Source organism: Macrosteles quadrilineatus, unplaced genomic scaffold, assembly GCF_028750875.1.
Source record: "Macrosteles quadrilineatus isolate MER2022 unplaced genomic scaffold, UCM_ALF_1.0 Scaffold_2__2_contigs__length_208266976, whole genome shotgun sequence".
Lineage (NCBI taxonomy): Eukaryota > Metazoa > Arthropoda > Insecta > Hemiptera > Cicadellidae > Macrosteles > Macrosteles quadrilineatus.
Genome location: NW_026542595.1, coordinates 48,747,524 through 48,766,941, shown reverse-complemented (window position 1 = coordinate 48,766,941; position 19,418 = coordinate 48,747,524). Strand labels below are relative to the sequence as shown.

At 34.4% G+C, this 19,418-nt stretch overlaps 2 protein-coding genes across 2 annotated transcripts; both read left to right on the top strand.

Annotated features, from left to right (window-relative positions):
• Positions 1 to 2,135: 2,135 nt before the first annotated feature.
• LOC128984165 (uncharacterized protein K02A2.6-like) lies at positions 2,136 to 4,175 on the top strand. Its single transcript, XM_054403458.1, has one exon. It carries the CDS (start codon positions 2,136 to 2,138, stop codon positions 4,173 to 4,175), a length of 2,040 nt encoding a protein of 679 aa, XP_054259433.1.
• Positions 4,176 to 4,352: 177 nt separating this feature from the next.
• On the top strand, positions 4,353 to 18,498 carry LOC128984163 (uncharacterized protein K02A2.6-like). The gene is made up of 2 exons (XM_054403456.1): positions 4,353 to 5,910; positions 18,242 to 18,498. Exons 1-2 carry the CDS (start codon positions 4,353 to 4,355, stop codon positions 18,496 to 18,498), a joined length of 1,815 nt encoding a protein of 604 aa, XP_054259431.1.
• The last annotated feature ends 920 nt before the right edge of the window (positions 18,499 to 19,418 follow it).

Sequence of the window (19,418 nt, the reverse complement as noted above, 5' to 3'; positions counted from 1 at the left end):
ACATAGCAATGGGACATTTCCAAAAAGCAAAAATACTGTAAATTGGCTTTTACGTATATATTGAAGTTTACATATTAATAATCAATGTATCTTATAAAGGATTATGTGATCTAGTTTAAAAGGAATATGACGTTTCTGTCATGACAGTAAAGCTGCTTAAATAGTATTTTCTCTTTGTACCATATTTTACAGCCAAAATTTCGTGTTATTTTCAATAATGTTACAAACCCAGTCCGCCAAAGTTCGTAATATAGGCAGGTGCAAATAATTTGTTAAGATGGGTGCCATTTTAGGCAAGGTTTCTATGTTTGGATTTTATTAGACACGATAAAGAGCAGTATTTCTACATAAATATTTGATATGTGTAGAATAATATGATAAAATGTAGGCAAAAGTGGCGAAAAAGGCAGACACCAACCCGTACAATAGATATAAAATAATTCAATAAGAAATAATTTAAGAATTGGTGTGATAAAAGGATTTTCCACTGATTTCGTAATGGAACGTTATATTGCAAAACATGACATGATTAAGAAGAAAATCAATTTTAAAATCAGAAAATAACATTGCAAATACTTATTTTGTAGAATCTTTGACTATTAATATTATATATAGTCAATGGTAGAATTCAGTAACTCCCAATAAATGTGTGTTGTTTGAAATACAATTTTCAAATGAACAGCTGTTTCATTAAAAAGTATTATTCACATGGCCAAAATGTGTCTCTTTGGAGAGATCTTTAATGGCTTCTAGGGCAGAGTTCTAAGGGATTTTGCTTAGTTTTTCTTTTGATAAATGGTCTACAGACCAAGACCTTTCTTTTGACACCTCTACCAAGTTCCTACGCCCAGCCGTTCTCTCAAATTAGTGGTGACAAAGTTGCCAATTATATATTTAGATTCCCCCATGTTAATCTTATGGGAAAAACTCCAACTTTGATGGCCTGTGGAGCAAAGCCCGAGGATTTTTATTACAGGAATTGATGAAAGGGGGCATCTACACAACAAATACTCTATTTTGACACGTCGTTTGTAAAAATCCGTCCATTATTAACGGAGGAGTAGTGTTTTGTAGAAATCGCCTTCACGTATTATATATATATAAGGATAATAAGAATAAACTGTTTATTTAGTAGCCTATAATTTATGCTTAGTAGACCGTACTATTAAATATCACATACCTGGAAGAGTAACCAGAATTCTGACAAGATTTGTTATCGTAGGAAACATATTGCTGTCACAGACATCCAACACTTTCATTACATCTTAAGTCAGCTTAACATTTTTCTCCTCCTGTGACTTTTACTGAGTTCCATAGTTCGCCTTCGAAGCAAATCATGTTCGTTTTATTTTCCCCACTGCCAACTATGGAAGAAAACTTATTAAATCCTCTTTTCGACTGATTAAGTAGATTTCGATTTTGTTCACTTTGTGTTCCAACCAGAATAGTGGGAATGATCCCTCTTAGACATTTCAGGGAACTCTTAGTCTTGATGATAGGTCATTTGAAACATTGTCCAGTAGAGGTATGTAAATGGACCGGGTTCCTGGATGGTTTGCGCTTTTCGTTTGCTTGCTGGCAAGTCGTGCTAACCTTTACTTCAACATCTGTGGCTTGCTCTGTAAATGCAACAAACACCGTGCTGAAGTTTGTTTCAAGCTGTGACCGTTTCGCTTGTATTGTAGCCAGTGTGTTTAGCTGCAGCATGTGATGCCATATTGGAGTCCAGGGATGGTGTTTGGAGTAGTCTATTAAGGGTTATGTGATTTTCAAGATGCAATCAATGCCAGCATTGATATCAAAAGCTCAGAGGTGTGTAACAAGTTCAGCAAAGTTGATGCAGTAGTAAATGTCATATGTTTGTTGTTCTTTAATATTTATTTAGTTATTATTAAGATCATCTGGAGATTGTTTTAGTTTTGTATTTACAAATAATTCAGTTGGTAACATTTTATTCCTAAAATAAAATTGTTAATCAATATAAAACTTCTTTATTTGACATGGTGGCAGCGGTTTAGTTTTTTAAAATGCCAAAAAACAATAGATTATCAATCAGAGGAAACAAATCAAATCAATCATCAGAAACACATACTGTTCTAGAACCAAGACAGCAGCAAAATAGGACTACATCAGTCATGTTTCAACCTCCTGAACCTTTTGATTCCAAATATCCAGAGTTATGGGAAAAGTGGTTTAAGCGATTTGAAAGGTATAGAATTGCATCAGGACTGGACAATGAACCTCAAGTAAAACAAGTAAGCTGCTTGATTTACTGTATGGGGCCTGATTCTGAGGACATCTTATCAACAGCACACCTCTCAGAAGATGACAAAGCCTCATATGAATCTGTAACAGAAGCCTTTGATAACATATTTACTGGTAAAAGAAATGTCATATACGAACGAGCAAAGTTCAATTCAAGATCACAACAACCAGATGAATTATTTGATACATTTCTGGCAGACATAAGCTCAATGGCCGAACACTGTTCATTCAAGAACCTTAAAGCAGAACTAATACGTGATAGAATTGTAGTGGGTATAACTGACAAACGTTTATCGGCCCAATTACAAGAAGATTCAAATCTTACATTGGAAAAAGCAGTCCAAAAATGCAAACAAAAAGAGTCTATCAGCAAACAAGCAGCTGAACTAGAAATGATATGCCAAGGAAAACATGCAGAAGTTGACCGAATCAAATCAGACCAAAAACAAAGTGCAAGATTTAACAAAACCCATGATTTAAAGACAACTAGGAAAGAATGTTGTTGGAACTGTGGAGGTCCAATGCACCCCAGGCACTTATGCCCTGCTAAAGATTTAGCATGCCATTACTGCCAAAAAATCGGCCATTTTGCCAAACATTGCAGAAGCAGATTATTAGAGACTAAAACAACGGGCAACACGAAAGGACTTAACGAAATAAGACGTTTGGACAAGCCTGACAACACTGAAGCTTCAGTAGCATATTTAGGACCTGTGAATGCTTCATGCTATGACTCCAGTTCTTGGTATGTAGAAATATTTATCAATAATCAGTTAGTTAAAGCAAAACTTGATTCAGGTGCAGAAGTTACAGCCATTCCTTCAAATGTAATTCATGCAAAACTTATGAAATCTGACCGTATACATAGGAATGCTGATCAGAGGGAACTAGATGTAAGAGGTATGTTTATAGCAGACATAGCTTACGATGGGAAAATGGTGAAAGAAAAGGTGTATGTTGTTGCAGGATTAAACGAACCTTTACTTGGAATTCCTGCGATTAAATCTTTAAATCTCATAACCCTCAGAAAACCTGATACTGCAGGACTTAACTCAATTACCTTAGACTCTGTATTAACTAGCCACCCTGAGCTTTTCATTGGTCTGGGTAGCATTCCAGGAGAATATAAGATAGAATTGAACGAAAACGCTCAACCGTACTCGGTTCGAGCTCCAAGAAACATATCAATTCCTTTACGTTCAAAAGTGGAGACAGAATTGAACAGAATGTTGGACTTAGGAGTGATAGAAAAAGTAGAGTCTCCAACTGACTGGTGTGCACCAATAGTACCAGTACTCAAGCCCAATGGTAGTCTACGTTTGTGTGTCGATTACACTGAACTTAATAGGAATGTTAAACGGCCAAAGATAATACTACCAGATGTAGAAGAAACACTAGGACAAATTGGACGCTCTAAAATATTTTCAAAACTAGATGCCCAGTCAGGGTTTTGGCAGATAAAAATATCACCTGACACAGCTAAACTAACTTCTTTTATTACTCCATTTGGAAGATTTTATTTCCAGAGATTACCCTTTGGCATTACAAGCGCACCAGAGTTTTTCACTACACAGATGTTTAAACTTTTAAATGGTATCGATGGGGTATTATGTCACATGGATGACATACTTATACATGGCCGAACACAAGAGGAACATGATTACCGGCTCACTCAAGTATTAGATCGCTTAAAAAAAGCAAAGGTTGTACTGAACAAAGAAAAATGTTCTATTTCCCAGACATCTGTGAAGTTTCTTGGAAACCTGATCGACTGTGATGGTATCAAGGTCGATCCTGATCGTATACGAGCACTCGAGGAACTTCCCCCTCCTAAAGATATTGCGGGAGTTCGACGATTAAATGGTATGTTGAATCAACTGAACAAGTTCATTCCAAACTTGGCTGATTAAACTGAATCATTCCGTGAGCTTACTAGAAAGAATAGACAATTTTGTTGGACAAGTCAACATCAAGAAGCCCTTTCAGACATTATACAGGCCGTCAATGAATCAATATCTTTAACTAAGTATGATGTAAATGCTGAAGCTATTGTTATAGCCGATTCATCAGCATATGGATTGGGTGCAATGTTACTTCAGGTTGAAGATAAATCTCCCAAAGTAGTGATGTTTGCTTCAAGGACCTTACAGGACTGTGAAAGACGATATGCCCAGATAGAAAAGGAAGCTCTTGCATGTGCATGGGCCGCAGAAAAGTTTTCTAAGTTTTTAGTTGGAAAAAAAATTAGAATCCTAACAGACCACAAACCATTAGTTTCGCTCCTTGGAAGCAAAGACCTAGACACAATACCAGCTAGGATTCAGAGATTCAAAATGCGATTGATGAAATTTGACTACTCCATCGAACACATTCCCGGAAAAGAAATGTTTACAGCAGACACATTAAGCCGAGCGCCGATCCCAGATTCTACAGATGAGTTCACAAAAGAGGTAGAGGCACACATTAAGGTAATATCTTTAAACTTTCCAGCAACACAGTCAAGATTGGAACAAATAAAGAATGCCCAGATCCTGTGTGAAGAATGTCAGATGTTGGTGAAATACACAGAAAATGGATGGCCTAAATATAAGAAGGATGTGCCAGAGAGTATGAGAAAGTGGTATACCTTTAAAGACGACCTATCTATAATAGAAGACTTGATATGTTATAAAGAAAGAATTATTATCCCATTTGAACTTAGAAAAGATATCATGAATAAACTGCACGATGGTCATTTCGGGTCTACACGCACAGTCCTCCGAGCAAAACAATCTGTGTTTTGGCCAGGAATTACAACAGAGATACATAACTTGATTGAAAATTGTGACACTTGTGCTAAACACCAAAACCAAAAGTCAGAAAAAATGATTCAATCAGACACTCCTGACTATCCATGGCAAAGAATAGCAGTTGATTACTTTGACTTTGTGAAAGGCAAATACTTGGCTGTTGTGGACTATTATTCACGGTACTTGGAAATGATAAATGTGTCCACAATGACTGTAGATGAACTAATCAAGAAGATGAAAGCCTGTTTTGCTCGACATGGGATCCCTGAAATCGTAATTTCTGATTCTGGCTCACAGTTTACAAGCTCAGAATGGAGAGCCTTTGCAGCCGATTTTGGGTTTAAAACTATTTGTTGTAGTCCCTTACACCATCAGGCAAACGGTGAAGCTGAAAGAGCAGTCCAAACGCTTAAAAAGATGCTTACAAAGAACAAAGACCCCACTCTTGCATTACTGGAGTACAGGTCAACACCAGGTCCATCAGGGTACAGCCCTTCGGAATTGTTGATGGGAAGAAGACTAAGAACACGACTACCGTCATTGACGAAAGATCTCAAGCCTAAAATGGTAGATCACAAGACATTTAGAGAATTGGACAAACTATATAGAACAACTCAAGCAGATTACTTCAATAAACGGCATAGGGTGAGAGATGAAAAGCAATTCACTATTGGGTGCAACGTGTATATTCCAGATAGGAGAGAAGATGGGAAGATAGTTAATAAGGTAGCTCCAAGATCATACACAGTTAAGACAAACGAAGGCATGTTACGTCGCAATGGGGTAATGCTAAGACAACTACAACCCAAAACATCTGATGACCCTGGAACTGAGCCTAATTGTTTTTCCTCATTTGGTAGACAAATAAATCCACCAAGAAGAACATGTCTTTAAAAAAAGGGAAGAGAAGATGTCATATGTTTGTTGTTCTTTAATATTTATTTAGTTATTATTAAGATCATCTGGAGATTGTTTTAGTTTTGTATTTACAAATAATTCAGTTGGTAACATTTTATTCCTAAAATAAAATTGTTAATCAATATAAAACTTCTTTATTTGACAGTAAATGACTTCGAATCTTTTCATATAGTTATCAATGTTAATGCTTCTACAATAATAGTAAGTGCAGCTCTAAGTGTGATGACGCTTTCGTGGCGTTCCACCCATCAAGTTTCACACAGGCTTGATTGTTAGTATCCTCAACCAACATAAAAAAAACCAAGCATACACAAATCCGTAATACCATACATTACGGTATGAACGGTTACTGTTTATGGGGTTTTCACTTTAGGTAAGTTATTAAGTTTTACCTTCAAAACTTGATTTCTTCTGGCAGACATATTAAAAAAATACAAAACTGTCTTCATCTTTCACTGAGGTTGAAATAAAGTCATTCAACACTAGGTCTGGGCAGGGACATCGACATGCATTCTTCATAACTTTCTGCATTTCAGTTACAGCACCTATATTTATTGATTCAGATGACATGACACTACAACTGTCCGTGACGACTCCTACACATTTGTTTAAACCTAAGGGACAATTAATCTAAGGCCTCACCAGTTACAAGTTGTTCACTGTTAAGTTCTTGATCAGGAATTATAGCTGAATGTTTTTAATATGCATTAATAAATTCGACGGAATCTTCTCTTATTTAATTTTTGTGTAAGAATCGTAGGTGCAAGAAAAGTTGTTCTGTGCGAAAAATATCTTTTGTCTCGTCAAATATAACGGACTAATACTTAGAGTTTTTGACTTAATTCAATGTGGTATCAGTTATTTCTTCCCCACAGCAGATAATGAGTTCATTTTGTGTCTTATTGTCTTGTTGACAAGTGCCTTTTTAGATTTTCGTGCCCTGAAGACACTTTGAAACGTAGCAATGCCCTAAAACCACTCTCGTTGCTAAACCCAGTCGTCTCGTGTAAACAGCCATTGTCTCGATGACCCCTAAGGGTATGTTCTGCAGGCACAATAATACTATTGATTATATATGTCGAAGTCGTTCCCAGTTTTCTTTAACCGTATGTAATCATACATTGGGTACCCACCTGATTTCGAATAGATTTCTGTGGATTGTAATAGATTTGAAGAAAGTCAATGCCTGCTGAAACTCTTGACTTAGGATACGAAATATCTTCATTGGACTGTAAATACCTCTGCTTTCCTAAAAGCTTGGCGTAAGTAGCCAAAGGCTGAGTGACAAGGTCTTGTGCTATCATACCTTAAAGGTTGTGGCCACACCTTTATTGGCAAAAAAGCAAACAAAACTTACAACATCTTCCCCTTTCCTCGTGAGAATAAACTATAAAACTATAAATACCTCCTTTGATGGAAATGGTGGTGTCCCAGTTAATGTTTCAAGTAAATGTCTCAGATAATGTGTTGGTGGATTTTCTTGGCCTTCCTTTGTGTGCACAGAATGTTATAGTATGATTTCGGACCCAAGGCTTTTTCAACAGTTAACTCTTTGTATAGTCGTCGATATTTTTATTTACAAATAATCATATGTCATTGGAGAAAATACTGTCTTTGCTAGGTGACTCAATCAGGGACGAACTGTCATTTGCTTTCATTTAACATGAATTGCTTTCATTGAAACATTGATACTGCTGCTGTCAATGTCTGCGGTAAACACCTTTAACGACCATGTCAAATGTAGCGGTATTCTCTAGCCCCATTTAGTCATGCAAATTGCGGTTTTTTCCTTCTCTAAGCTATTAAGCAAAATTTCGTCAGCTTATTAAATTTTTACCTAAAAAACTAATATAGATTTGTAGTGGCGACTAAGTATGATTATACGCTTTTCCAACACTTTAAATAACGTAAAGTAAAATTTTCAGTCATTCTAATTAAGAAAATTTTTGTTTGTGATTTGTAAAATATGTATGAGTGTAATAATATACATATCATTACAACTACATAAATGTATATCTCTGGTTAAAAATGTTCAAAGACTGTCCCAGATTATTAGGATTTAATATTACTTTTTAACTATATTGATAATGTAGTGGTGATTAAGTATAATATTAAATTGTAATAATCATCAACATCAATATTCAACATTAGGTCAATTAGGCCTACACGAAATGTCTTCTATTTGTTTTTATCCAATATAAAAAGTCTACAATCATTACTATTATCAAATGTTTGTGTTTTAAGCAGTTAAATGAACTGACCGTCTTTTTGAGAACCCTGGTTGTAGTTTTAAGACCTATTTAATTTCTATAGTGTATTAATAATACAATCACTTTAGAACTAATAGAATTAATACTAAAGCTGGGATCCTCTTAAAAATAGTTACTCATATTTTTATAATCCAACTTCAATGTTTTGAGTTGTGTTAATTTTTTATATGGTATTTGTGAAGTAGATGTTGGATGTAAGTCACTAAAAGATTTTAGTGAATCATTCTTTTTGAAAAGACGCTCATTGAATTAAGGATGCGGTTTATTTAAATAAAGGGGGCGTTTCAACAGACGTGTGCGTGGAAGTAACCTTGTGCATTGCACAGAACATGCATTTACCTTGGCATGTGCTGAAATGCCTGTTCGAGGAACGGAGTACTAAACATCCAATAGCTATCCACAATCTTTGAATTCATATGCAGCCCAATGTGCTACGTACATTACCGATTATTGTTATCTCAAGCGACAGATATTTTGATTCTTCATAGCTTTGACCCGATTGTGTAACACTTATAGTTCGCCAAATTATTACTGTGAGTAGGCCTAAGTATATTTTCATAGTGAACCAAATACGTTTTTTACCCAATGCACTTTTATCGATTTTAATACAATAACTGCTTTGTTTCTCGTTCTGATATACGAAAATTAGTTAAGATCTTTTTTATTATTATTTACAAAATTCTTCAAAATATATGATTTATTGTATATTCAGCCTGAAGCCTAAGTTTTAATCTGTTAATTTAAGGTGTGAGTTCCTAATAATTAATTTATGATTTAGTGTGCTTAAAGGTTTAAAGAGCGATAATAATATATAAATATACTAAATAATTTTTTTTTCAGTTGTACATAAACACCACAAATATTATAAAGGATTTTAAAACTAAGTGGTTATATAACTATGGGCTTTAATCTCCCTAAAAGTATCCAGTAAGTATCTAATTTTGATGTAAAGATAGACAAGCATACGTTAAAATTCAAGTATTACGTAACTAATACATATTACATCAGGCGAACAAACTTAGGCTTTAATTACTCAAACATTTAGAGTAATGTCTAATGCATGAGGAACATTGCCTTTATATCTGCCAGAACTGAACAAAACCTAGTTCTAGTTTTATATTTTTGTCATGATCAAATATTAATTATTTGAGCTTAAATTTGTAATTGGAAATATGTAAATCCTCCGATAAGCTAAACTTGAGACGTTATATTAGACTAAATCAGATTTACCCAAACCTCGAACGCAAATCGGTAACTCTTCTTATTTTGGAATTTATTAACTCGGTATATTTTTTTGTTGCCAAACAGTTAACAAAATGTTTCGATGTGGAAATGTGACATTTTCCCCAAAAATCACGGAACCATTATTTTATCCATGAAATACACGACAAGAACTTCATATTCCATCAATAGGTTATGACTTTGAAATAGTCTGTGTATTGCTTTAACCAAATAGTAAAAAAAAAAACAATAATCACATTATGAATTGGAAATATAAAGAAGGAAAAACAGTATTTTAAGTTATTTTGTAACCAACTTTTGTTATCAATCAATTGCATAGAAGATCGCTTCTAAAACGTTATGCCGTTCTAAACGTTATTTTAATCATCGTTTCAGGGGACATGGATTATCACTTTTAAATTGGCCAATTCATTATTGGTTAACTCACATAAAAAAATAAAAGGGCTTTAAGAAGGTACGAAAGTTGGCGAATTCTATACAGTAACAGACATTACACCTGAATTATTTAAAGAGTAACAAACCTTAGTAAAAAGCTGAGTTTTTACTTACATAACGGTTGAAACATTGTCAGTATATGATTGATAGCGACATAAACCATCAGGTTAATATCGTTTACAGCGGTGGGACTCATAAACTGTCACTGGTCATATTTACACTTCCAAACAGTTACCAGAATACACCTGTGACAGAGACACACTACACTGCAGTCTGACAGGTGTGTTGCAGGAATTTGAATTTAGAACTATCAAATGGAACATACATTTTCACCTTAAGCAAAAATCGCAATTTTTACCTTCGCGCAACGTTTAAAAAAATATACACAAAAATATATACATATAAATTCATTTTTGGGAAATTATGACAACTCTGGAAAATTATGAAATATATAAAGCAACGAAAATTCGCCCTTATGATTTATTAAATAATAAAAGCTTGTTCCAGTCCAATATATTATTTGAAACATTAATAGGATTAGACAGAGCCAGAAATGAATGATAAAAGAAGCCGGGGGGACAAAGTTCAACTACTAGGACAAGATAACCTCCAGTCGAGACTCTACACTTGAAACGCATGCATTGGTCCACTTTTGTCTCTCGTTTTTAATTAGTAGCCCTACTGTAAATAGTTTTACGCCACACTACATTATTTTGACGAACTTCCCACGAAAGGATTTAGTCCAGAAAACAGCTGTTTGCCGCCAGCTTATTCAAATGGTGTTTCATTGCGTACTACTGTACTGTAATGAATTTTGCCGGACACCAATCAGCTGATTATACTATATTTAGGTGGCAATGAATTGTTATAAACAAAAACATAACCTCTCTTATAGAGGTTATGACTAGTGATTTTTAGCCCTTTAGTTGGTGAACAAATATTAGGATTTGTACAGATTTAGTAGTATGGCGTAAACTATCGTACGTAACTCGTCCAAAATGTGTGTACCGGACTCGTATGGTAATCCCGTACTCGACTTCGTCTCGCACGGGAACGACCACACTCGTCCGGTAAACACTTATTTTCAGGACTAGTAACGTAATATACTATTACGCCACACTACATTATTTTAACGAATATCCACGCAAGGATTTAGTCCAGAAAACAGCTGTTTGCCGTCAGCTTATTGGGAGTATTTCATTTGGTCCAAAATCGTTTGGTCCACAAATTGTAAAACAGTTCGTTTGGTCCAAAATAGTTTGGTCCACAAGTTTTAAAACAGTTCGTTTGGTCCAAAATCGTTTTATGATCCAGTTGGGGAGTATTTCATTTGGTCCAAAATCGTTTGGTCCACAAGTTGTAAAACAGTTCGTTTGGTCCAAAATCGTTTGGTCCACAAGTTTTAAAACAGTTCGTTTGGTCCAAAATCGTTTGGTCCACAAGTTTTAAAACAGTTCGTTTGGTCCAAAATCGTTTGGTCCAAAAGTACAGGCAAAACCAGAATTACAATTGTGTATTGTGGAGTAAACTTATGAAATAGACTGTACGTTTCAATGTGGACCATTCGATCGGGTCGTTTTATTCAACACTCTATTACGAGTTCGTTTGGTCCAAAAGTATGAACTATTGCGTCCCTCACATAGAAGGCGTTCAAATAATCGCCGTCACGTCGTCAACCCAACCGCCTGCCTTCCGAGGCCTATTATTTGTTGTTTTGTGATATGTTTCTAAAAAATTGATATGTTTGCATTTCTATACACGTACATATACATATATTTATTTATATATAATGTGTTTGTGTAATGTTTACTTTTTATCCCCAGTCAATCTTAAAACAACGCGTTTTAATTCCCTAGATTTGTGGATAAATATTGACTTTGCTTTGAGTTTGCATTTAATGTTAAACAGATGGTTTATTTTTTAATCTTACTAATATTATAAATCTGAAAGTTTGTGAGTTTGTGTGTGTGTTTGTGTGTGTGTGTGTGTTGCTCAATCACGCATAAACTACTGGACGGATTGGGCTTAAATTTGGCATGATGATAGCTCACATTCCCGATTAATATTAAAGCATATTATTATCCCAAAAATCCTTTCGGGCTCCGCCCCAGTGGCTCTACTGGCTCAGATGCTACTGCAAACCATCTGTCAAGATATAGGTACTACTGTAATTTAAGGTTTCTCTGTTTGGATGTTATTAGACACGATAAGAACACAATGAACTTCTTCTGCAGATGAACAATCTGTTGGGTTACGAGAAATATAAGCCGAATTAATAAATGCCACAATTCAAGCGCATTAAATTGACTCTGGTCTGAGAAACTGTTTATAGTATGGAGTTTGGGCCTTTTTGATGTCACCATCTGGGTAAGTAACTTTGAGAGATCAATGATTTTTGTTGCTGAGTAGCGCCAGTAAACATGCGCATCACTTCTTTAGTTGAATAACATTCACTGACTCCATTGTGTATTCTTTCACTAAGCTGAATGAATGCATCAAAGTAAACTCTCTAAAAGTATGTAATAAACTGGAATTTAGGATTAATAACTTTCTATAACTTATCATGCATTTATTCATAAAATTATTAAAAATTTAATCCAGTTACTGAAAACCAACTATTATTTAAAAAAAAAATATGGGCAACGTGCCTGAATGTTTGTCTCAGACAATTATGCATATCACAAAGAGTAGACCTATAATTGATGTACCTTAATGATATGTCTATGATAAATAAAAGTAGCCTATTTAACATTCATTTTCATAGACTGTAAAAGCCTTCTGCACTTTTATTATTCTGTATCGTATTACATAATGGGAAATTGTCCAATGATTAAATACACATGTATAACAATAATCTCGTGATGATCTGTCAGTATTGAATAATAAGACAAAATGTCGGCAAAAGTAGTCAAAAAGGCAGACACCAACCAGTACAATAGATATAACATAATGCAATAAGAAATGATTGAAAGAGTTACTGTAATATTAAGATTATATAACTGTTCGTAATGGAACGTTATATTGCTAAACATGACATTATACAGAAGAACATCAATTTTAAAATAAGAAAATAAGATCCTTATATATAATTCTGTAAGACAAAATTTTTACCAGGAAATTGTGGACGTCCAGAAAATATGAGTAGGCTAATTAATGTAATTTTCATGTTCTATTTTAACCTTTTGATTAAGAATTATAGACAACCATGATCAATAGTAAACACTCCATTGTAAATAGGTACCGGTACAACAATACAAATTAAGGTGTATGATAAACATTTAAAACACGTTGGTCCACTGAACACCCTGTATATTAGAAGGTCGCCAAATGTGATAAAAACTGTTAATTTATAAGATTTCCAACCGTATGATACACTATTGAGCTTTAAGTTTGTTTATGTACGCTTTAGTGGTTTGAATACAACAAAACATGGCGTCTTTAACGTTAAAAACATAGAAAGTCAACATGTTTAAAGCAAAAATTGTATTAATATTATTATTGTATACGACGGCGGATATTTGAACGCCTTCAATGTGAGGGACGCAATAGTTTATACTTTGGACCAAACGAACTCGTATTAATGTGTTGGACCAAACGATTTTGGACCAAACGAACTGTTTTACAACTGTTGGACCAAACGATTTTGGACCAAATGAACGGTAATATAAACGTACAGTATATTTCATAAGTTTACTCTACAATGCAACATTTTACTTCTAGTTTGGCCTGTACTTTTGGACCAAACGATTTTGGACCAAACGAACGTGTTTTTAACTGTTGGACCAAACGATTTTGGACCAAACGAACGAGTTTATAACTGTTGGACCAAACGATTTTGGACCAAACGAACGGCAATATAAACTGTGGACCAAACGACTTTGGACCAAATGAAATTGGATAAAACGATTTTGGACCAAACGAACGAGTTTTTAACTGTTGGACCAAACGATTTTGGACCAAACGAACGGCAATATAAACTGTGGACCAAACGACTTTGGACCATTTGAAGATGATCCAGCTTATTCAAATGGGGTTTCATTGCGTACTACTGTACTGTAATGAGTTTTGCCGGACACCAATCAGCTGATTATAGGTACTATATTTAGGTAGCAATGAATGGTTATAAACAAAAACATAACCTCTCTTAGAGGTTATGACTAGTGATTTTTAGTCCATGTTCTGTGGCATGTCGGTGAAAATATATTAGGATTTGTACAGATTTAGTAGTATGGCGTAAACTATCGTACGTAACTCGTCCAAAATGTGTGTACCGGACTCGTATGGTAATCCCGTACTCGACTTCGTCTCGCACGGGAACGACCACACTCGTCCGGTAAACACTTATTTTCAGGACTAGTAACGTAATATACTAATTTCGTGATTAATGTTTTGTAACTGTGTTTTAAAACTGTGACGAGTCGAAAAAACTTTAAGTTTTGTATATAGGATCTGATGAGGGTATAACGATATACCGAAACGCGTAATCCTGTTGGATATTAAAGGACCACTATAGGCAGTCTGCAGGTATTGTAACATTATTATTTTGATCAGTAAGAATCTATTAACAGCCCTTATGAATTGGAATATTTTGTTTCTAAGTTTAATAATAAACAAGTTCTCGCAAGGACAGTTTTGAAAAAAATCTATATAACTTACAGAGAGTAATAACACGTAATAATTTTACTATTCATTCACATCCTATCACATTTTATAGCAGGTATACCTGACAGAACTGAAAAAAGCCAAACTACGGCAATCACTACTTTATTAACCATTGTTTTTTTTAATTCGAATTATTAATCATAATCATGTATATTCTTTTGTCCGTTTAGGTAGGCTTACTTGTAAATTTAATTTTTTAAACTCCCTCCACAACAGGTTAGCTTACGACACAACATAAACAGAGGTGCATAACACTTTAAACCACAATGTGTGTTAATATCTTAACGCTCTTATGACACAATTTTTCTAAGAGATTATGACTTCAACTAGTTGAATGAAGCAAACTGGTTTCTTTTGGATTATGTCAATATAATGTATTGGCTAAATTCATTTAAATTCATTGTTATTTTGTTCAATATAATTATTATTCTTACAATAATGTATTGCCGTTTTGGTTTTATCAGTAAAAGTGTAAATATATGTTTCAATTGTTGTGAGACGTTTACTTTCTGTATTATTGGTTGCCAGATGTGGATTGTGGACCAAGTAGTCATCAATTGAACATACAAGCCAACACGCACATTCCATTTGTATGTTATGACTATGAAGTGGTCTGCTAAATGGCTTTGGTCATATCACTTCCCGTTTAGCCTTATGAAATTAAAAACTTATATAATTTCTAAACAAGGTGTCAATGTACACAATCAGTAACAATATGCAAATGTAACGAAATGCCTGATTAGAGGTGTACAAAGATCCACTATTCTGTGAACTTGAATCTGAGCTGTCCACCAAGCCTCTGATACACAGACTAGAAATGGGAAATACCGTTACTTTTCAGTAATAGTCAGGAACGTTCCTTAATTTTTGGTAATAGGTGAAATAACATGTTTTATTTTTGTCACCTATTATTTCCCCGTCCATTACGTTTATTGGTCGCCACATCGTTACTGTTAATTAATAGGATTACATGGTCAGCGTTATTTCACTTGTTCGAACCACCACTTCAGGCTAGGTTGCAAAATAATATGATTCCCTGAAACGATTGCCTAAACAAAGCGCTTGCTATTAATTATTAGGATTATATGGTCAGCGTTATTTCACTAGCTCGTTCTAACGGTTCATAAAATGTTACAAAAATAATAGGGTATTCACGGTAACCTTTTACCAAAGTAATAGGTAAATAATCAGTAATAACTTAGTGTTATTTATCCTATTACGTTATATAACGCCCACCACTACCACGGACAGGTGAATTCCTCTATAGTTGATTACAAGACCTGACTGAGACTAGATTCGAAACCTGACTCTGCTGCACTCTCTCCTTGCTGGACTCCCCTGGCCATTCATCCTACCAAGAGGTTGATAACCAGTGGCAGATCCATGGAGTGTAGGGTAAATTTCTCCCCGACAAATAAAAAAATAACAAAATAATCTTAAATCATAACTATTAACACATTGCCCAAAATATGCATAACAAAAGTAATGTTATTAGTAATATTTTTAAGGTTATCTTTATTTTAATCCAGACAAATGGCGATAACTCATTTGGTTACTTATCACAGTGCGTAATTTTCACGGACTCGTACAAGCACCGGTATATGATTTACATTTTAAAGATATACTGACTTAGTAGTGTATATACCATGTAAATCCCTACCTATTTTTGAGGTCAGTATTGATAAAAAATTATCCTATGACAGAGTAAAGCTAAATAATAATACAAATTCACTAACTTACACTGACATCAATTAAACATATCATAGTTAACTTCCGATACCTATACTAAGAGCTGAAAGGGCATAATTGTCCCATATGCATGTTTCCTCTGCACCTTACTTGTGATTGCACTCAGTCTTTTAAGCCATAATAATCTATATAAATAAAATTAGAGTTTTTTCTGTGACAGACAGACAGAAATTGAGATAAGACTTGTTTCGGCTTATTAATGTATAAAAGGTAAAAATAATTAAAAAATATAGAATTCTAAACAATGTACAGACAAAACTGCAAAAATGAGGTAAACGAACCTTTCATTCATGGCAAAAAAGAGTAGCCTACAAACGTAACTGTCTCGGCCAGTTTTTTCTTGCTTAAAAATATGTAAGCCACTACAATGTAAACATTTAACGTTCATTTGTCCGCGATTTGACTATCACAACGGTGGTAGTACCACTACCCAAAATCCCCATCAAATGTTCAATTGAGAGGTTGATGCAAGCGGTCATGTTCGTGTTCCCTCCAGCCACTCACAGTTCTTCGTCCAGAAAGTTAACCAAACAACAGAAAACACTATAAAGGAATTGGAATTTAGATTCAAATTGTAAATTACATGATAATGTGGTAATGTAACGGATAACTGCCCTGTGAATAATCACTTTTAAACATTCACTTCATCACATTGAACTGTAACTACATGATAATCAGTAAAATACGATGTAAGGTAAATAAATTTAACCGTAGACAAAAAGAATAACTTTATCACTGGCGTTAAATTTATAAAAGTTAACACCTGACACCTTCGATATGATTTTTTCCAACAATTGATACTTTGGCTGATGTAGTGACTTTGAAAAAATGTATAAGTTATTAAACCTCAGTCCTTTAGGATTTGTAATCAAATTAAATACGACATTAGTTTTTCCACAGTTTGAAGGACCACTTATAATACATCTGACTGTGTTTGGAAGTAAACTACCATGTTTGCCAGTGTTGATTGTGTCGTTATCAACAGTGTAATCATCAATATTACTAATGTTGAATTGATCTTTATGAAGAACAAATCATCTTATTCAAAATCCAATGGTACAATGAGCTGTTCCCGTTAAATTAGGTCTTTTACCTAATTAAAAGCAAATAAATCAAAGAATCTTCTGTTTTGTTAAAACCTAGCCAACGTACTTTAACTTGGTCTTTTTTCCTTTGTAACGCTTTTTCAACAAGATATACATCACCTACTATAAACTTCAATAGTTCATTTCCGTAGAACGCACCTTGTAACCTTTTTGGTTTTTGGCCAAAATCTCGACAACCGTTGGCGGATAATAAAATTGGTTGTATACCAAATGAAAAATCATTAAACTTACAACAAAAATGACAGTTACACTCTTATTTTATTCCCAATATTTACCGAGTTGTAGAACTTTAGAGAATGGCGTATTTTCTCAAACTGTCAGGGTGCGAACAACGGTGCAAACTAAAGTAAGTTATAAGTTAGACAGATTGAGAAAAAATTCCATATTTTGGCACCCTATAGCTCGGTAACCATTAGGAATAATATAACTTAAAAGTGTAAATTTAATTTTTCTTGGAAATTTCAAAATCTTTCATTTGGTAGCCTATGAAAGATTTTGTCACTTTTAGCTAACTTATGACAGACGGTTCTTGAGATTTTAGCCAAAAACACATAACTAACATAATGTAACATAATGTACCCTGTTTCGCTAATTGCCACTAGAGCTTACCTTATATGTATGGGGACTTTTAGCCGAAAACATTTTATCTGATCAGACATGGCCGAAGACAACCTGAAAACAACACTGTATGTTGGAAACCTCAGTGCTTCAGTTACAGTGGAACAGTTACATTTTTGTTTTTCTTTCCGCAGTTATATAAAATCAATGGTTATTTATAAAAGCTCAAGTCTATTTGCATTTATAGACTATTATGACCATGAAGGGACAGCTTCAACTCTGGCTGCGTTGAATGGAACAATACTGCTAGGGAGAAAAATGAAGGTGGAGTGGGCCAGTGACAATGCCCGTCGAAAAGACTATGTTATATTTGTCGGAGATCTGTGCTCAACAATTGATGCTGTTAAGTTGAGAGAAGCGTTTGCTACGTTTGGTAAAATCTCGGATTGTAGAACAATAGTGGACCTTGAAACACTCAAGTCAAGGTACTATGGCTTTGTTTAGTTTATTGAAAAAGCAGATGCTCAAAAAGCTATTACTGAAATGAACGGCCAGTGTTTAGGAAGTATTGTGCTTTATTCTTTGTAATACTAGTTAAGCACTTTTACTGTTTACTTCATTTGGCATCATCCAAATCGTTCTGTGAAACCTGTTGTAATCACTTATTAACTTTGGTAAAATATCAATCCATAAGTAGGTTCCTCTGTTTGAAAACATTTTATACATTGCTCCTTTTAACGTTCTATTAAATCTTTCAACCATGGCCGCTTTACTTCCAGATTTGGTTGAGAAGTGGTTTATGTTGTATTTTTCATTAACTCTGAAAAACCCTTAAAACAGTTAATCACTGTAAGTATAAAATGATGTCCTTGATTTATTTTACTATATATCCGTATTTCAATCAAATCTGCTTGATACAAATCATTTATTCCTTTTACAGTTGTATTTCTTCTTGGAAAGTTTAAAAATGCTAAACTAGTATTAAAAAGAATAAAGCATAATACTTCCTAAACACTGGCTGTTCATTTCAGTAATAGCTTTTTGAGCTTCTGCTTTTTCAATAAAGTAGACAAACCCATAGTACCTTGACTTGAGTGTTCCAAGGTCCACTATTATTCTACAATCCGAGATTTCACCAAACGTAGCAAACGCTTCTCTCAACTTAACAGCATCGATTGTTGAGCACAGATCTCCGACAAATATAACATAGTCTTTTCGACGGGCTATTCACTGGCCCACTCTACCTTCATTTTTCTCCCTAGCAGTATTGTTCCATTCAACGCAGCCAGAGTTGAAGTTGCCCCTTCATGGTCATAATAGTCTATAAATGCGAATAGACTTGATTTTTTATAAATAACCATTGATTTTATATAACTGCGGAAAGAAAAACAAAAATGTAACTGTTCCTCTGTAACTGAAGCACT